The following is an 18,112-nucleotide window of genomic DNA, read 5'->3' on the forward strand; positions in this document are numbered from 1 at the left end:
TTTTAACAAATAAATAAAAGCAAGATACAAAACTGTTTAATTACATGTCTGATAAACCCATATACCTAAAGAAGAATCAAATATTAGCAGTCATGTTCTCTGATGACAGCGAGCAAAACTTTCTTCTTTGAAATTATTTTTATTATCCAAATTTCCTTCAGTAAACATGAAATAATTTTAAAGACGGAAAAAGCAAAGTTTGTGTATAGAATAGTTTCACATACCTTGGTGGCTGTTACTGATGTGGCCAAGTTTGTAGTTTTGGAAGAGGATCCATTAGAACTTGCTGGTGGTGTCTGAGCCACTACAGATTTACTGTTTGTACTGTTTGTTCCATTAGCAGCACTGGCAGAGTGGGAGAAAGTAAATTTGAAGCCACTAGATGATGTCCTTTTGGGAAGGTTTTCTTTGTCTTCACTTTCTTTTGCTAAAGCAAAATTTTAAATCTTTTTTAGTAAAGATTCCTAAGCAAAGCATCTGAAAAGCACAGTAACTTTAAAACTTATAAATCATTAATGTGGATGGAACTGGAGAGTGTATGCTAAGTGAAATAAGCCATACAGAGAAAGACAGATACCATATGTTTTCACTCTTATGTGGATCCTGAGAAACTTAACAGAAACCCATGGGGGAGGGGAAGGAAAAAAAAAAAAAAGAGGTTAGAGTGGGAGAGAGCCAAAGCATAAGAGACTCTTAAAAACTGAGAACCAACTGAGGGTTGATGGGGGGTGGGAGGGAGGGGAGGGTGGGTGATGGGTATTGAGGAGGGCACCTTTTGGGATGAGCACTGGGTGTTGTATGGAAACCAATTTGACAATAAATTTCATATATTGGGAAAAAAATATAAATTCAAAAAAAAAATAAAACTTATAAATCATTGCCTCTGCTTTATAAGAGTACAGCATGATGTGTACAGTGGTAAGTCTTTAATTAGCTGGAATCTTAGAAATCTCAGGATTAGAAAGGATCTTAAGAATTATATACCAGAATCTGCCATCCTACACTAGAATTCTACACTGCTGTATCTAGGACACATCAAGGATTCATTACCTGCCTGACTTCCTTTTACTGTCTCTTTGCAGCTTCTACTCACTGCACTGATCCTATATTCCTATAGTCCTTGTGAAAACCTGATAATCCCTCCCACAAGTCAGTATTTTAAATGCTTAAAGATGATATGATCATATCTATCAGTCTCTTATTTCCTGAATATTCCAGGTTCCTTTATCTGTTTCTCTTATGACATAGGTATCTACTATCCTTTCATATCTGGTTGCTGTTTATGTGTATGATTCTTGAGTGGATGTGGTGCTTCAAGCACGGCCTCACTGCCCCTTTCCACGGCAGTCAGGGTAGTGCCTGTAATGAGTAAAGGTAGAAGAATTAGGTCACCAAAAATTACCACCTATTCCTTAGGACATTTTAATGGGCTATTTGCTCCCCCAGGCTGAAGTAAACAGAACTAAGAGCATTAACGAGTACATGATGAATGATGCTGGGAACAACGGTTTCAGGAAAAATGTAATAAATCAATAAAACACTATCTAAGGAGAATTGCCTTTAGAATACCTCACATTCAAAATCACGAACTTTATATGAAGTCCAGGAAATGCTTTGCTTTTCAAAATGTAAATTTGTATTAAACATTTATATGATATATGGAGGGCAGTACTCCAATAATGGTAATTTTTTAGGCCATAGAATTAAAGTGATTCGTTCTTTTGAAAGCTAAGTAAGATCTCAGTTTTAAAAACAAGTTAAACTATTTGAAGGATGGGAAATTTTACTTTCATTTCTCTTCCCTTGATGACGTATCTTTATTAAATTTTTATAATGATTTTAAAATTTCAAAGAGCAAAGTTACTTCTCTGAGCTTAGTTTCCTCAGCTGGAAAAGGCAGAGTGCTCTGGAAAGTTTCTATGGATCTATATGGTCTCTATTATTATTGAGGATTTCAGTACAGAAATAAATCCAAGATTATTCACAGAAGACAATGTATTAAGTAGAAAATATAATAATTTCAGAAAATATAATTTCTAAATAGTAAATGAAGGGCATCACAAAATGACAAGTTTCAAGAAAAACATTTTAAACATGAAAATAAGTCCCAGCTTTGGAAAAAGATGTGGAAATTTTAAAAGGTCACATGTCACTATAAAATTCATATCTTTCATACTTTATATACTATGGCCAAATCTTCACAGACAACTCAATAATTTCTGTATTTAAAAATGATGCACTATTCAAAAACTTAAAATTTTAATACCTTTTTTGGTCTCCATAAATTTTTCATAAGTATCTGGAAAATCATCTTCTGGCTTAGATTTTTCTACTGGTGCCACAACTGCTTTTCCTTCCTCCTCTTCATCTTCATTAAACCACATTTCTTCATCCTCTTCCAAGGCTTTTGCATCTCTGCGAAATCTGTTACTACGCAATATAGATGGTACACTGTAAGAAACATACCACAAATACTAATGACTTAAAGTTTGTAACCAGATTAAATTTGAGAATAAATATGTATAACCAAGAGGAGCTAAAGTAATTTTAACTGAGTATAATTTATATCATAACCACCTCCTCAACTGTGATACAAGATGTAACCAGAAAATATCCCAAACTATTTAAGGATATTGCAAACTAAACTAAAAATTTACCTTGAGTTATGATACAAAGCAGTCATTTTTCACATAAAAGATTCTGGTAAGGAGAATATCCTACCCTTCTATAAGACTCTGTACTATCTAATGATGGAAAGAATGCTCCTGGGTAAATTTATTATGTCAGATCCAAACAAAAGATGATTTTGGATATAATTATATAAACTATAGATGCAATATACTTAAAACAATACCTGTTCAGTTTCTGATTTTGTCTGTCTTTTTCTTGCTCATATTTAGTCTTCAATCCTTTGAATGTCTGAACATATTCAATTGATTCAAGTGCTTTATAAAAGTTTTCAACTATATGTGCAGTAAGAGACTTGATATCTTCCTGTATAAGGACAAAATTTACAATTCAAATGTAATTCAATGACTGTTAGGAGAAAAACTTAAAGAAACTTTTTTACAGTTCCAAAGCTGACCAAAAAAGATTTTTCAAAATCGCATTCCAAAAATAAGTGTCCTAGTTTCTTTATACATGAGCCAGGCCTCCTCAGAAAACTTGGAATAAAAAAGAAGCCTTTTTGGGGGGCTACTAAACATCTGAAAGTAAACAGATTTAGTTTATATCTTGTTTATTTTTTCCATTTATGTAGCACTTCACAATTTAAAAAGCACTTTAACATATACTTTCACTTGATCCCCCTAACAATTCTATGAAATAGGGTTCATTACTCCCATTTTACAGAGAAGGAAAATTGAAGATGTCAGAGGTTAGATGGCCTGATCCAGAGCACACAGCCAGTTAGAAAATTATATTCTTTTTTTTTTAAATTATATTTTCAACAAAATGTTAGGTGTTACTTAATGACTCCTTCTTTAACTGGTAAGAAGCCTTACCTAAATAATAAACACAGACTCCTTTGACTATATTACATGTACAGATATGATCAACTGTTAACTTGAATTCCACCTATTTCCAGTCTTCCAATGGTATAATTTTTGTGAAATAAACTGACAGCAATAACTTCTAAATTCTATATGAACCATTCTAAATAATCATTCCAAATACCTGAGTGTGAAGCAGGCTCATTAAAAAAAAAGTTTATTTATTTGTAATTTTGAGAAAGAGTGTGTGCCCAAGTGGGGAAAGGGCAGAAAGAGAGAGAAACAGAGACAGAATCTCAAGCAGATGCCTGAATAATATTTTTATTATTAGTAATAGAAGTCGTCATTCAGGAATTTAATATTAGTAAAAAATATACATGCCACTTCTTTAAAAGATACACCATAATAGGGACACCTGGGTGACTCAGTCAGTTAAGTGCCCAACTCTTGATTCTCATGGTTCCTGAGATCAAGCCCCAAGTCAGGATCCATCCTGACAGCACAGAGCCTGTTTGGGAGTCTCTCTCTCCTCCCCTCCCCCACTCAGGCGTGCACACGTGGGCACTCTCTCTCTCTCTCTCTCTCTGTCTCTCTCGCTTTCAAATAAGCTTTAAAAAAAAAAAAAGATATACCACAAACTGTTTCTTTTAAGGATTTTAAGTCTTTAAATTAGTTCTCCTGTAAATCTCAATTAAGAAATATTAGAAACCCAGGTAAAATGGTTCTGTACTATACCCTAAACAAAAAGATGAGTCAAGTTTTGGGATTCAATGTACATTTATCAACTATCCAAAATTATTTTCTGAAAAATTATTTTCCCTTCAATCATAGGAATAGGGATGGGGTTGTTACCCTACAACTCATTTTATCAGTATCTCACCAAAAATTTTAAGGAAAAAAATACAAAAGTCAATCTCTATTCATTAGAACAGTGCACTGTGAACTGGGGTTCAGATACTTGGTGAGCTAGTTAACTATGTTCCCTCTTTTCTAAGGCTAAAGAGTACTTCTATCCTCTTCATCCTTTTGAAAACCATACTCTTAGCAAGTGACTATTATTAGAAAAATAATCCAGTTAGCCAAATCATCTTTATCTGAGAATAGCATATCATGATCAGAAATGTGATTTGTAACACACACAACTAGAGAATGAATTTCTAGCTCTGATTTTCTTTTTTTCAAATTCTTTCTAACCACGTGGCCATTTGCCCTGGTGGAATGATTTCATTGTGTGGGAGAGGGTAAATTTATTATACTGGTTCTACAGTTACCTGTCTTATCCCTGTTGCTCACATACAGTTCTCTCCAGATCTTTTTATGACAAATCTTATGTTGCCCCAAAGCGAGCTGTGACCTATCTTCAAGCTCTGACTGTGCTCCTAACCAAATGGATGCTCTTGAATCAATCACTCAAATCAGTTTGGATGACTCAAGTACCTCATCTATAAAATAAGGCAGTTGGAGTGGTCTGCCTACTTCCTGGTCTCTTCAACCTAAAATTCCATGATAAAAGCCTACCTTTTATACATCTTCCATCAAAGTTTACCAAAGTAATTATTTTCAACCTTTCTATATTTATCACTACCCCTACAATAGATCAGAGAGATCACATCATTGAATGGCATGCTTGACTGAAAAGTCTACATACATATGCCAAATATAATCCTAAAACATTTGGCCAATAAAAATAATACACAGTAAACATGGGTTAAAATACTATGCTCAATTTCACAGTTTAGAATATTAACATTGCTAAACATATAATTATTTTGTTAAGAAGCCTTTACTATAAACTTACCACTCTTATAAATTCAAATAACTCAATGACAGCTGAATTCAACAGATTGTACCGAGTTCCGTTATCCAGGAGAGCATTTATAACTGGCTCAAAAAGATTTCCCTTCGTGATGTAACGATTATAAAATTCATCTTTAAGGCCAATTATCCGCCTCATAAAACGAAGAGCACCTAATTAAAAATAATACAGGGAACAAATTGATAATTTATTAATAATTATTGGGAAGTATAAAGAATGTATACTTCTAAAATAAAAAGTAAACACTGTGTACTAAAAATAATTGGGTTTTGAAGGAAAAAATAAGTTAGGGAGAGACCACTTAAACTTGTATAAACTTCTCTGGTAGCTAGCAAAAAGTCCAATAATTGGTATTTAGGAGATAAATAGACTATTCAGGCAGGTAGCTCCATGATATAGAGATTAAAAAAACATATAGAAAGCACAGGCTGCCGATGCCGGCAGTACTGGGAGCAGTGCTGGTGGACATGAAGACAGTACAGTGACAGCAGCTCAGGACCAGCGCAGGGCTGTCCGTCACGAAGGTGGGCGGAGCAGCGGTGTAGCCTGTCAAGACGGCCTTGCCTCTCTGCAGGAGGGAGCTCTGAAGGTAGGTACTTCTTTGTGATTTCCTGAAAATAAAGCCAAAGGGGTTCCTGCTGCCAGCTTAAGAGGAGGGCTGAAGGTCTTTTACTTTTCTGATGAAAGCTACAGTTCCACTCCCACCATTTCAGTTCTCTTTGCCTTGGAAAAAGCATCTGTGAACTGACGCTACCTACACATTATAATGTCATTTCCTTGTTTACCAACTGCTTATGAGCTGTTTTGCCATAGCAGATCAGGCTGTACTTGTAAAAGAACAACAGAGTAACAAATAAGCAGTATCATCTGGCTTTTCACATTTTAGAATACTGAAATGTTCAGTCTCTCATTTCAACCCACTGTTCACAGATGGAAGTCATTAAAAGAAGTTGTGTCTGTCAAAAGAGGTTCCTAATATTATCTGAGAATAAAACAGAAACAGGCCATGTAAGGTCTAAATGTAGGGTGACTGTAACACTAAACAAGTGTGAAGAGAAGTGCTAGACTTCTAACAACACCTAGTCTTTGTAGCAGAACAAGAAATACTTACTTAAGATTAAAAAGACTGAAGCACCAGTAAAGATGTGAGCACTCTCATACACTGCTGGTGAATAGTAGGATATAGTTACAACTACACTGCTAATTATAATGGAAATCTTGAAGCAATGTAAACATGTAAATACTGGAGATTTGTTCACTTATGGCATATCCACATAAAGAAATGACTGTGCAGTCATCCCTAAGCACTGGCTACAGAAAGCCACATAAGAACACCTATCATGAGAACATCCATCTTCCGAAAATTAATATAAAAATTTAATGTAAATGTGATCAGGATGAACTAGATAAAATTATTTTTAAGTTACTGTGGAAGAACAAGTGTCCACGAACCAAGAAAATTATGAAAACGAAAAGTGAGGAGGGACTTAGCAGATAATTAACTTTACAACAAAGATGCCATAGTGGACTAAGAATAAACTTTCCCATTTATTTCGTCTAGTAAAGTAACAGATTTAAAAATATTAGTCCAGAAGTAAGACACAAGATATATGTGGTAACTTACTGGATAACAAAAGAGAAACTTTCATTCAGTAAGAAAAATATAGTTTAATAAGAGGATGGGCACAATTGGCTATCCATCTAGAAGAAAACAAAGCAAGACCCTCCAAACCATATACAAAAACAAACCTCAAATGTATTACATATATAAGTAAAAAATGAAATAATAAAAATATCAGAAGTAAAATGAGGAGGATATTTTATTTGTATAATCTTAGGACATAGATGTTCCTAAGCAAGACAAAATCCTCAAAACTCATAAAAAGAAGACATATTTTTCATCAGGGAGAATTTTAAAATTGTTATGTCAAAAAATAAAATAAAGGTAAATGTGAAAGACAAATGAGACTGGGACATTTTCCCCCCTAAACATGATATATTACTGGTATCTCTAATATAAAATGAGCTCTAAGAAAAAGGTAACAGACAATCCACAACAGATAAAATTCAAAAACACTAAAACATGAAAGTATGTTGCCAAAGAAAACATAAATTAAAACACAAGTGGAATACCACATTTCCCATCATCTGCCTCCTAACATTTTAGGAGCCAGTAAAACTGAATGCTGCCAGAGTGTCAAGTGCTTCAATCTTTTGGGAAAGTTATCTGGAGGCTGTATGTTAAACTCAAATTTAAAAGGATACATTAAAACTATATAAACATTCTTTTCTGGCAATAGAATTATTGGGAATCTACACTATGGAAATAAACCAATACTTAAAAGATTCATATACTAGACTATTTACTACAATGTTGTTTGGAGTGGCAAAATACCAAAACAATCCCATCATCTGTACACTGCAGAATGGCAGAATAAATTGTGGAAGAGCCACTCCATCAAATGTTACTCAGCTACATTTAGGAAAACAACTTAGTTGAGACTATATTCAATCACCTAGAGTAAGACTAAGGGACTGACAAGTATGTTAATATGATCCTTTTTTGGATAAAAATAAAAAATACCTATAACTGTGTAAATATGTTTATATAAATTTTTACGGATACAGAAAAAAATTGTGCAGGCTGTTAATGGTGGCTACTTTTAAGGCCTTAAAAATAATGGTTGGGGGATTAATATTTTCTCTCTATATTAAATGTTTACATTTTATCTATGATTTTTATGCTCAGAAAAAACACACAAAGCTCTTTTTATTTGGAGAGAGGAAGTTGTTAGTTTATCTCTATTTGCAGATAAAATTGTGAAGAGGAAAGGAAAGTTAAAAGTTTGGCAACCATCAACTGAAGCAAATACTGGCATTTAAGTTTGATTATTACCGGTTCAATTGGTCTACTGAGGGGGACTACTCCTAAATTATTTTTACAAGTTCAATAAATAACCCGAGTTACACAAAAATATTTCAAAGCTATATCTCAAAAGTATAAAAAAAAGTCACCAATGAATGACAGTGTAATGAAGCGGATGTAAAAGACAGTAGGACTTGTTCTATTAGTGAAACGCTGTTGTTGTACATGCTATTGTATCACGACTTAAGCCAATTCAATCCAAATGTGAGTAATATGTGGGTGGGAAGCACCATGACCTATTCCTCCTGTCCTTTAAATAAAAGATTAGTACTTCTCATAAAATCATCTCTTTAATAGCATATATACTGCTAAAAAAAATAAAGTCCAATGGGTAACTTCAGGGCTTATCTCTATTAAAAATGTTGTTCCTTAAGATATTTTACAAGAACATTCATTTAAAGTGTTACTTACACAAGGCCAGGAAAGTGTGCTTTGAATTCATCAAGACCAAGACTCTTCTTAGCAAGTCCTTGTTCATAATATAGTTTTTTATGTGGTATGTGTGATGTTCCACGCAAAACGTGAGTAGTTCTAAAATTAAGGCAAGCAGCTGTGCTGTTTGATAATTATCTACAAAGAAAGTCATCATATGAAAATAAAATAAATATCGCAATTCATCTAAATAGAATAAAGCTTATGTCCTAGATTTTAGAGCAACAGTAAAATTCTATTTGCTCCTCATTTTTATATCAATTAAAGAAGCTACGGATTTTTACTTTTTCATTAGCAGACTCCCCAAAAGTATTATCAGTTTTACTGACTAAATGGATACTTTCTAAGGCTCTTGTATAAGAGGAAAGAAAGTCTAAATAAAAATCTACAAACATGATAAGAAAACCGTCATTGCACTGAGATCTTAGTAGTGTTTCCTTAATATGTGCTATTACTATTAATTAACGGATAAAAAGAGTCCACAGTAAATAGCTCAAACTTTTTGCCCATCACATGGTGCAATATAAATTTCCCCAGTAAAATAAGTATGTTTTAAAAATTCATTTTTGAGAGAAAGAGAGCGAGTGTGCTTTCACGAGTGGGGGAGGGGCACAGGGGGACAGAGGATCGGAAGCAGACTCTGTGTTGACAGGAGCAAGCCAGACGCGGGGCTCAAACTCACGAACCATGAGATCATGACCTGAGCCGAAGTAGGGCACTCGACCGACTGAGCCCCCCAGGCGCCCCAATATGCTTTCTTTAAAGACACCTTTAAGGAAAGGACATTTTTGGCTATTTGAACATCAAGTGAAAAATATTACATCAATATTTATTTTTAACAATAATCATTTTAACATCAAATCATGATATCCATGAGATGCCTACTGAAATAAACTACACTGTTTTTTTTCCCTCAAGAGGCTTTGGTGTATACATTCATGAGATTTCAAATTGTTTCCTGAACATCAAAATTGAATGTATGTCAAAGGCTCATGTCAACAATTACCCACACCTATTACAAATGTTTTAGGCAAGAAATATTAAGCCGTGAGGAAATTTTGTAATTACAGCTTTACAGAGTAAATCTAGTCCAACTATTGTATTTTTGAAGAAGATTACAATTATAAATATTTTATGCAACTATGATCCTATCAGGAATAAATCAGCATTCTTTTGATAACAGAATAGCCATTAAAAACTGGGTCACCTGTTCAGTTTTTAAGTGGCTGATTCTTGATTTTGGCTCAGGTCATGATCTCACGGTTTGTGTGATCAAATCCTGTGTTGGATCTGTGCTGAGAGTGCAGAGCCTGCTTGGCATTCTCTCTTTCCCTTTCTCTGCCCCTCCCCCACCCTCAAAATAAATAAATAAACTAAAACAGAAATACAAAATACAGTTCTGGGGGCGCCTGGGTGGCGCAGTCGGTTAAGCGTCCGACTTCAGCCAGGTCGCGATCTCGCGGTCCATGAGTTCGAGCCCTGCGTCAGGCTCTGGGCTGATGGCTCAGAGCCTGGAGCCTGTTTCCGATTCTGCGTCTCCCTCTCTCTCTGCCCCTCCCCCGTTCATGCTCTGTTTCTCTCTGTCCCAAAAATAAATAAACGTTGAAAAAAAAAAATTAAAAAAAAACCAAAATACAGTTCTGGTATTTCAAAGATCCTTCCTACTTTAAATGCAAGTAAAGAGTTCTACTTGCTTCAGAGCAATCTGTGTAACCAACACCACAACCAATATATGAACTAGTCCCTCACCATTAAAAAAACAAACTCTCTTAAACTCTCAATTCCCAAATTTTATTTACAAAGATTTTGTAACAATGATCTGCAGTGTTAATAAATGTCTTGTTTTCACATTCTCAAATTAGGACATGAAATTACTCATGATATCTTGAATCCAATCTCTCCTAGACCTTTGATGAGCCTGGCAGAAAAGATAGGATGCTAGGTGCACACAGCATATTTTCCATACTCCCAGCCCCACACCTGCTATGCATGTTCCAAGCAGAAGCAACAGTGTTTACACTCACATTCATAAACAATACCTAAGCATAATGTTGTCATCAATACTAGTTCCTAACTGGCCTTAGGATTTCAAAGATAAGAATGAACTAAAATCCTCAATTTTCAGATATCTTCTCAAAAAAAATATCAGAAAATAAGCTCTAAATTTACAAAAACAAAAAATTCCAACTGGTTTTCTATCTTTTATATTGGAGAAAGTGGACCCTTTTCTTTATTATAGAGAAAAAAGGAAATATATTTTTTAAATTTCATTTGTTTGAAAATACGCCTTTCCTAGCCTTGTATAAATAAATGCATTATACTCTGAGGAAAAAAAGCTTTCACTTTGTATTAGTTCATAAAATAAGAATTTATACTTACCAGGGCAAATCGTGCTGTTCTTGTTAGATCCAACTATATTATCTAATAAAAAAAGTTAAAGTCAGTTCAGTAATAATTAGATCACATTTTCCTAGTACTTTACAACATACAAGCATGTCTTTGATCATAATCTCATTTTACTTGGATAATAACCATTAAGAATTAGTTGTGAGGAGAGGGTAAGGGGGTGGGCAAAATGAGTAAAGGGAGATACAAGGTTCCAGTTATGGAATGTATGTCACAGGGATAAAAGGTACAGCACAGGAAACATAGTTAATGGTACTGTAACAGCACTGTGTGGTGACAGATGGTAACTACAACTTGTGGTGAGCACAGCTTAATGTATAGACTCTTCAACGTAGCACTGTGTATCAATTATATTTCAATTTAAAAAATTTAGTTGCTTCAAATATACCTGTATCTGCAATTGTTTACAGAATTGGGTGCAGATGAGGAATTATTAAAAGACAATATCACAAATATTCTGATAAAAGAAAGTGAGGTTACAACCAGAGAAAAGAATGATACTTCTTTTACTTCTCTTAGCCATCCTCCAACAATTAGGACAGGTCTCTCTACGGAGGAGTTTCTTCAACTCCAGAATAACACATATGTTAACAATTAGTCATTTATGCTTTGAATTTTGAGAAAATAAGTAAGACATTATAAGTTCTGATTTCTAGGCACATGGCTTACAGTACATTTGTGTAGAAAAAAATAAGACTATCACACAGCATTGTGTATGATAAAAAATCTGGAAACAAATGTACATTAGAGGCAGAAAGGTTAAATTACAACATACTCATAAGAGAATATTATGTAGGGATTAAAAATAAGAACTCTAGCTATCAATATGGACAGATTTCTAAAAAGCACTGAGTTGGGGCGCCTGGGTGGCGCAGTCGGTTAAGCGTCCGACTTCAGCCAGGTCACGATCTCGCGGCCCGTGAGTTCGAGCCCCGCGTCGGGCTCTGGGCTGATGGCTCAGAGCCTGGAGCCTGTTTCCGGTTCTGTGTCTCCCTCTCTCTCTCTGCCCCTCCCCCGTTCATGCTCTGTCTCTCTCTGTCCCAAAAATAAATAAACGTTGAAAAATAAAAAGCACTGAGTAAAAGAAAAAAAATTGCAGAATATGAAAAACAGAAATCAATTCTTATCAAGTTTGAAAACATGAAAAATAATACATTATACATGTCATAATAATATAAACAGACATGGGGTGATAAACTTCAAATTTAGCATTTCTTGAGGGATGGGGGAGAAATGAGAATGTGGGGAGAACAGGAAACTCCAACAAATCTGTAATTTACTTTCTTTTCGAAAATATTTGGAAAAATATGTCAAGTTAGTTTTGATAAAGCCAACAGGAAATATATGGGGGTCTGTTATACAATTATCTAAATATTTTTGTATGGCTGGAAGTATTTTAAAATAAAGATTAAAAATTTATTTTAATTTATACATATGAAACCATTCTGCATGAAAATGTTCTGCAACATGTTTTACCCAACTATATATTTTTGGGAACTAGTCAGATGATAGATCAAAATTCAATTATTTTAATTGCTATATAGTATTCCATTATATGAATATACCATACATTCTTCATTTTCCTACCATGAGCAAGGCACCAACATCCTTGTACCTGTCATGCACATGCATAAATGTTCCCTAGGGAAATACAAATCAAAGCCACAATGAGATACTACCTCGCTCATGTCAGAATGGCTTACATTAACACCACAAGAAACTGGTGCTGGCAAGCATGAGAAAGGGGAACCTCCTGCACTGTTGGTGGGAGTGCAAATTGGTACAGCCATTCTGGAGAGCAGTATACAAGTTTCTCAAAAAACTAAATATAGAACTACCCTAGGATCCAGTAATTGCACTTCTAGGTATTTACCCAAAGGATACAGAACTATAGATTCAAAGGGGTACATGCACTCTAATGATTATAGCAGCATTATTAACATTATTAAATGTCCACTGACTGATGAATGGATAAAGAAGATGTGGTGTGTGTGTGTGCATGTGTGTATCTGTGTCTATATATCTGTATCTATTATCTACATGATAGAACATTACTCAGCCATCAAAAAGAATGAAATCTTACCATTTGTAATGATCTGGATGGAGCTAGAATTACAATGTATTATGCTAAGTGAAATAAGTCAATCAGAGAAAAATACCATATGATTTCACTGATACGTGGAATTTAAGAGACAAAACAGATGGCTATATGAGAAGGGGGAAAAAAAAGAGGAGGGGGGAAACAAACCACAAGAGATTCTTAATGAAGAATGGAGGGTTGATGGAGGGAGGTAGGTCGGGGATGGGCTAGATGGGTGATGGGCATTAAGGAGGACACTTGTGATAAGCATTGGGTGTTGTATATCATGAATCACTGAATTCTACTCCTGAAACCACAACTGCACTGTATGTTATCTAACTTAAATTTAAATAAAACAAATAAATAAGTGTTCCCTAGGATAGACACTCAGAAATTGAATTGATGGTATTATGTAAGGTGTGCCCAGTTCACAATTTTATTACTTTAGTAAACACTCTCTTTCACTTACTTCTTAACTGACTCATTGAATGTGTCCCCCCTATTTCTCATTTCACCAGATGAGTTGTATGCTTATCAAAAAGTCCTTTGTTTATGCTAGTTATTTTTGGCAGTATGAATACATAATTTAAATACTGCAGACTGATGTAATATCATAAAAATGTAGTATCTATGGCTAAGCTGAATACAGTAGAAGTAGAAAAACCAGAAGTTGTAGCTGATGAATTACAGGTGTAGTTTATGTGTGATAGAGGACATGGAAATATGTTAAAAAGTACATAAAAAAAAAAGGCTTGCCCCTCTACAAAATATCAGCAAATGAGTCAGAATTTAGAATAAATATTTACAAGGGTGCATGGGTGGCTCAGCTGGTTAAGCCTCCAACTCTTAATTTTGGCTCGGGTCATGATCTTGTGGTTCATGAGATCAAGTCCCACGCTGGGCTCTGCGCTGACAATGCAGAGCCTGCTTGGGATTTTCCCCCTTGGGATTCCCGCTGTCTTTCTCTCTCTTTCTGTGTCTCAAAATAAAAATAAACATTAAAAAAGAATAAATGTTGACGGAGTTTTTTTTTAACTTTATTTTTTTTTTAATGTTAATTAATTATTTTGAGAGACAGAGAGTGAGAGAGAGAGAACCCCAAGCAGGCTCTGTTCTGTCTGCACGGAGCCCAATGCAGGGCTCGATCTCACAAAACATGAGATCATGACCTGAGCCAAAATCAAAAGTAGGACGCTTTCCAGACTGGGTCACCCTGGTGCCCATACATACAGAGTAACTCTGTATTAACATACAGAGTTAATTTTTTTAAACCATTCTCTGCTTTAATCAACTTTTTTGATTAACCCATCAACTTTTGATCCTTATGTTGTAAAATTAAAGAGTTTTTACTATACTGCCAAATTATCCTCCAAAATGATGGTTCCCTTGGATTTTCTAATATAGGTAATATACTGTCTACTCTTATTCTTGATACTAACTCTAACAACTCTGGGAACAATCTCCTTTTGCTAGGTGTTTATAAATCTCTTCCTCAAGGTGCAATGCTTTTTGCCACATTTTCTGTATCATTCTCTAACACAGACACTCTGAAACAAGGGAAATCATGATTTTATACTGCAGTTTAAATTTTTCAGTATTAATTTCCCTGACATATAAAGCACTGAGGAGACATCTTGTTGTAGATTTAATACTTATTTTAGTCTTCAAAAACAGAAACCATAAGCAGATAAGTAAGAGACCGTACCCTTTTCACACTTGTCTTCTGAAGTATTGGTCAAAAGTGGTGCTGTGAGAACATGCATACAATGGTTGTAGAAGAAATTTAGAAATTCACTTTTTTCAGTTTTCTGAAATATACAGAATTAAAAAAATACTTTATTATCTTTTAATTAATAAAATGTCTCTAAGAATTAGTGCAGGTCATACACAAATAACAGATACTTTAAGATACCCCAAAAGCAGCAAAAAACTAGTTTTATGTTCAACTTGATATTTTGCAGTACTAAAAAATCAAATCTATTTCGTATTACTTATTAAATTAAAATGAAAGCCAAGAAAATGATGATAAAAAGTTTATCTGAGGAAAATTATTCAGAAGAATTTTTCTTCAAATACGCTTGTGATCTGCAATGCAATGAAGAATATCTATCAAGCAATGTGGGAGGAGCAACTTAACTGCTTAAACTTTGAAATTCCAGATTTCATAGCATATCCAAATATGAAAAAACACCAAATTGATTTATCAAGCCATCTGAAACAGGGCAGAATTTAGACCTATTTTTTTAAATTAAATTTATTTGGAAAATAATGCTTTTGATTTTGGCCACTATTTTTTATACAAATGGTCTCATAAATAAGTCATGATTTAAATACAACATACGTATTCTCTAAATATGAGGGAACTTTATAAAGAAAAAACATCCCAACATTTTGAGACAACTATTAGTATTTTGGAATATTTCTGTAAGTCTTTTTTTAATGACTTCTCTCTTACTACGCGGTTGAGACCATTCAGTACATATTAATTTTTAATATGATTAAATAACACATAACATAAAACTTATCATTTTCGCCAATTTTACTGTTTACAGTTCAGCAGTGCTACATATATACACACTGTTGTATGCTAACTTTGAAGAACTTAAGAGAGGCCAAGGGCCATAAATAGAAAGGCTAAAGTTTTACTAAGGTTTTAGCAGATTACAATCTTGTATTTTGCCAAAAATAAACTGCTACAGGACCGTCACTGCTACTTGAATGCCAAGTGTACAAATACTTGTTTTTCAAAATTGTACAAATTTTAAAATATTTTATATTTACATATAATTTATATGTTTATAATTTATTATACATAAAATCATTTAAAACTGACTAGACTAAAACATTTTTATCTCAGAATAATTTCTTACATTAGTTGTAGCCAGCATGTTCTCTGGATCAATTAGAGTACGAAGAAGTCCCATTAACTGAACAGCACCTCCTAGCTCAGGATCAGTATCACAGATCATTTGTTCAATTACTACATTAATAAGAAGGATATCCTGAAAGAAAACATATTTCCATTAGACCTGGTTTGGAGATAAGACAAATATACCAACTGAAAGAATAAAATCAGAATTATACAGAAAAAAACAAAGAATAAGCAAACTTTTTAAAGCTTTTACATTCCTAATATTTTGCAAAACATATTTAAACTTTTAGGCACCTAATATCTTTCAAAATTCTATAAACACATGAGTGAAAAAACCTAGTAAAAAAAGCAGAGCACACTACAGCTTATGATAACCTCAGTATAGGGAAAGTGGGAAACAAAACAATTTACCAGTGATTCTTGTTCACTGGAAATTCTAACAGATGCTCATTCTAGGTTTCAGCCTCAGTTATGAGTTTAGAAGTTGAGTAAGACCACATATCTTGTGACCCTAAAACACAGATTGTCTCAGCTTTTTTTTTTAAATTCTTTAACGTTCATTTTTATTTTTGAGGCAGAGAGAGCATCAGTGGGGGAGGGGCAGAGAAAGGGAGACACAATTAGAAGCAAGCTCCAGGCTCTGAGCTGTCAGCACAGAGCCCAATGCAGAGCTTGAAGCCATTAACTGTGAGATCATGACCTGAGCTGAAGTCAGACGCTTAACTGACTGAGCCACCCAGGTGCCCTGACTGTCTCAGCTTCTAACGAGAAAATCCTTTCTGGCAAAAAAAGGGGAAAACTCAGTACAACTCTCCACAGGAAGCAAGTGGGTGTGTGTGCACTGTGTTACATAATAATCTAAAGCTACACAGATTTGTTGTTACATTAGTTGCATGCTTTGGCATCTAGATTATGAAACTACAAAGCAGCCTGCAGATACAAAATCTGCTTTTGGCATATATTTTTAAGAAATCTTGGGAATTAAAATACAATACAAAGCGACTGTTCATGTCAAAGAAAAAAGTTTTCACATCAACTCAGTGGATCTGAGAATATGTTTATAACTGGGGGAAGAAAGGTAGTAACTAAAGGAGATGAACTAGGGAACTGCGTGGAATGAAGATGAACTTAAATTGGGAGAATTCTGTAAAGTAATAAAAAGAAATCTTCAGTATAAGGTACTTTTTGTTATTATTTTGTTTTGCTAGCCCCTCTCAAACCTAATATATTGTGATTTCCAAAAATATTTCCCTGTAAAGTTCCTTAAAATTCCTTAAATTCAGCAAAGAACCAACAAAACCATGTCACAGCAACTGAACTGCTCAAAATTAGAACCCTACCCCTACCATGTTTCAAAATTTGAACACCAATAAATCAATTGTCATGGCATTAGGAACAGAATAAAATCTCTTCAGAGAGTTATTATGAAATAAAATTCACAGACCTACATTAATAAATTCAGATCCAAGCCTCATTTCAATTAGAAGGAAAGATTACACATTAATCTGCTGCTCTTATTCTGATATGATTGGCAAAGCATAACTCATGTAAAATATCAAGATACTACAAAAAGGTGTCAGCTAATAAACTTTCTTCAGAACAATGCTATGGTATTTACTTACTTTAAATCTGTCAATATGTACAAATTGGATTCTACCAGTTAATTAGGGCCTCAGATAATTTGCTCAATATTATACAATCTTCTTTCATAAATTCATTCATTTAAAACTTGACACACACAAAAATCATAAATGATGAATTTAAGTTACATCTAAATGAAACCACAGTGGCAAGAAAGACTTCTTATGGTATAGCTCATACACTGAAATGTCATTTTAAAATAGTCTCAAACTTTCTGCTCTTCTCTCTTACATGCAATGTCTCACAAATCCTGCTTCCATCAATATCAATGCTAAACTCTGAGTCGCATAATTTAGTGACTTGTGCAGGTGAAAAAAGCCAATTTATACATTTCATAGAGAAACAGATGGCTATAGAGAACTATAGCCCTTTTAGGATAAGAAAAGAACTGCCTTTCTCAAAGGCCTGTAAGACCTCCCTGCTAGAGACAGGTATATGCACCACTGAA

At 34.3% G+C, this 18,112-nt stretch overlaps 1 protein-coding gene across 5 annotated transcripts in view; it reads right to left on the reverse strand.

The window, feature by feature from the left end:
• PPP4R3B (protein phosphatase 4 regulatory subunit 3B) overlaps positions 1 to 18,112 on the reverse strand; it is a 65,875-nt gene that overhangs the window by 8,041 nt on the left and 39,722 nt on the right. For 3 of the 5 annotated variants that reach the window (XM_030310636.1, XM_030310635.1, XM_030310633.1), the window contains 8 exons: positions 16,022 to 16,153; positions 14,857 to 14,959; positions 11,045 to 11,086; positions 8,645 to 8,803; positions 5,290 to 5,459; positions 2,855 to 2,994; positions 2,267 to 2,451; positions 225 to 427 (listed from right to left, as the gene is read on the reverse strand). In XM_030310636.1, coding sequence (XP_030166496.1) covers positions 225 to 427; positions 2,267 to 2,451; positions 2,855 to 2,994; positions 5,290 to 5,459; positions 8,645 to 8,803; positions 11,045 to 11,086; positions 14,857 to 14,959; positions 16,022 to 16,153 — 1,134 coding nt within the window. Of the gene's footprint in view, positions 1 to 224; positions 430 to 2,266; positions 2,452 to 2,854; positions 2,995 to 5,289; positions 5,460 to 8,644; positions 8,804 to 11,044; positions 11,087 to 14,856; positions 14,960 to 16,021; positions 16,154 to 18,112 lie in introns of those variants that run through there. The other 2 variants (XM_030310634.1, XM_030310637.1) reach the window with 2 other exon arrangements.

The sequence above is a fragment of the Lynx canadensis genome, chromosome A3 (assembly GCF_007474595.2).
Source record: "Lynx canadensis isolate LIC74 chromosome A3, mLynCan4.pri.v2, whole genome shotgun sequence".
Lineage (NCBI taxonomy): Eukaryota > Metazoa > Chordata > Mammalia > Carnivora > Felidae > Lynx > Lynx canadensis.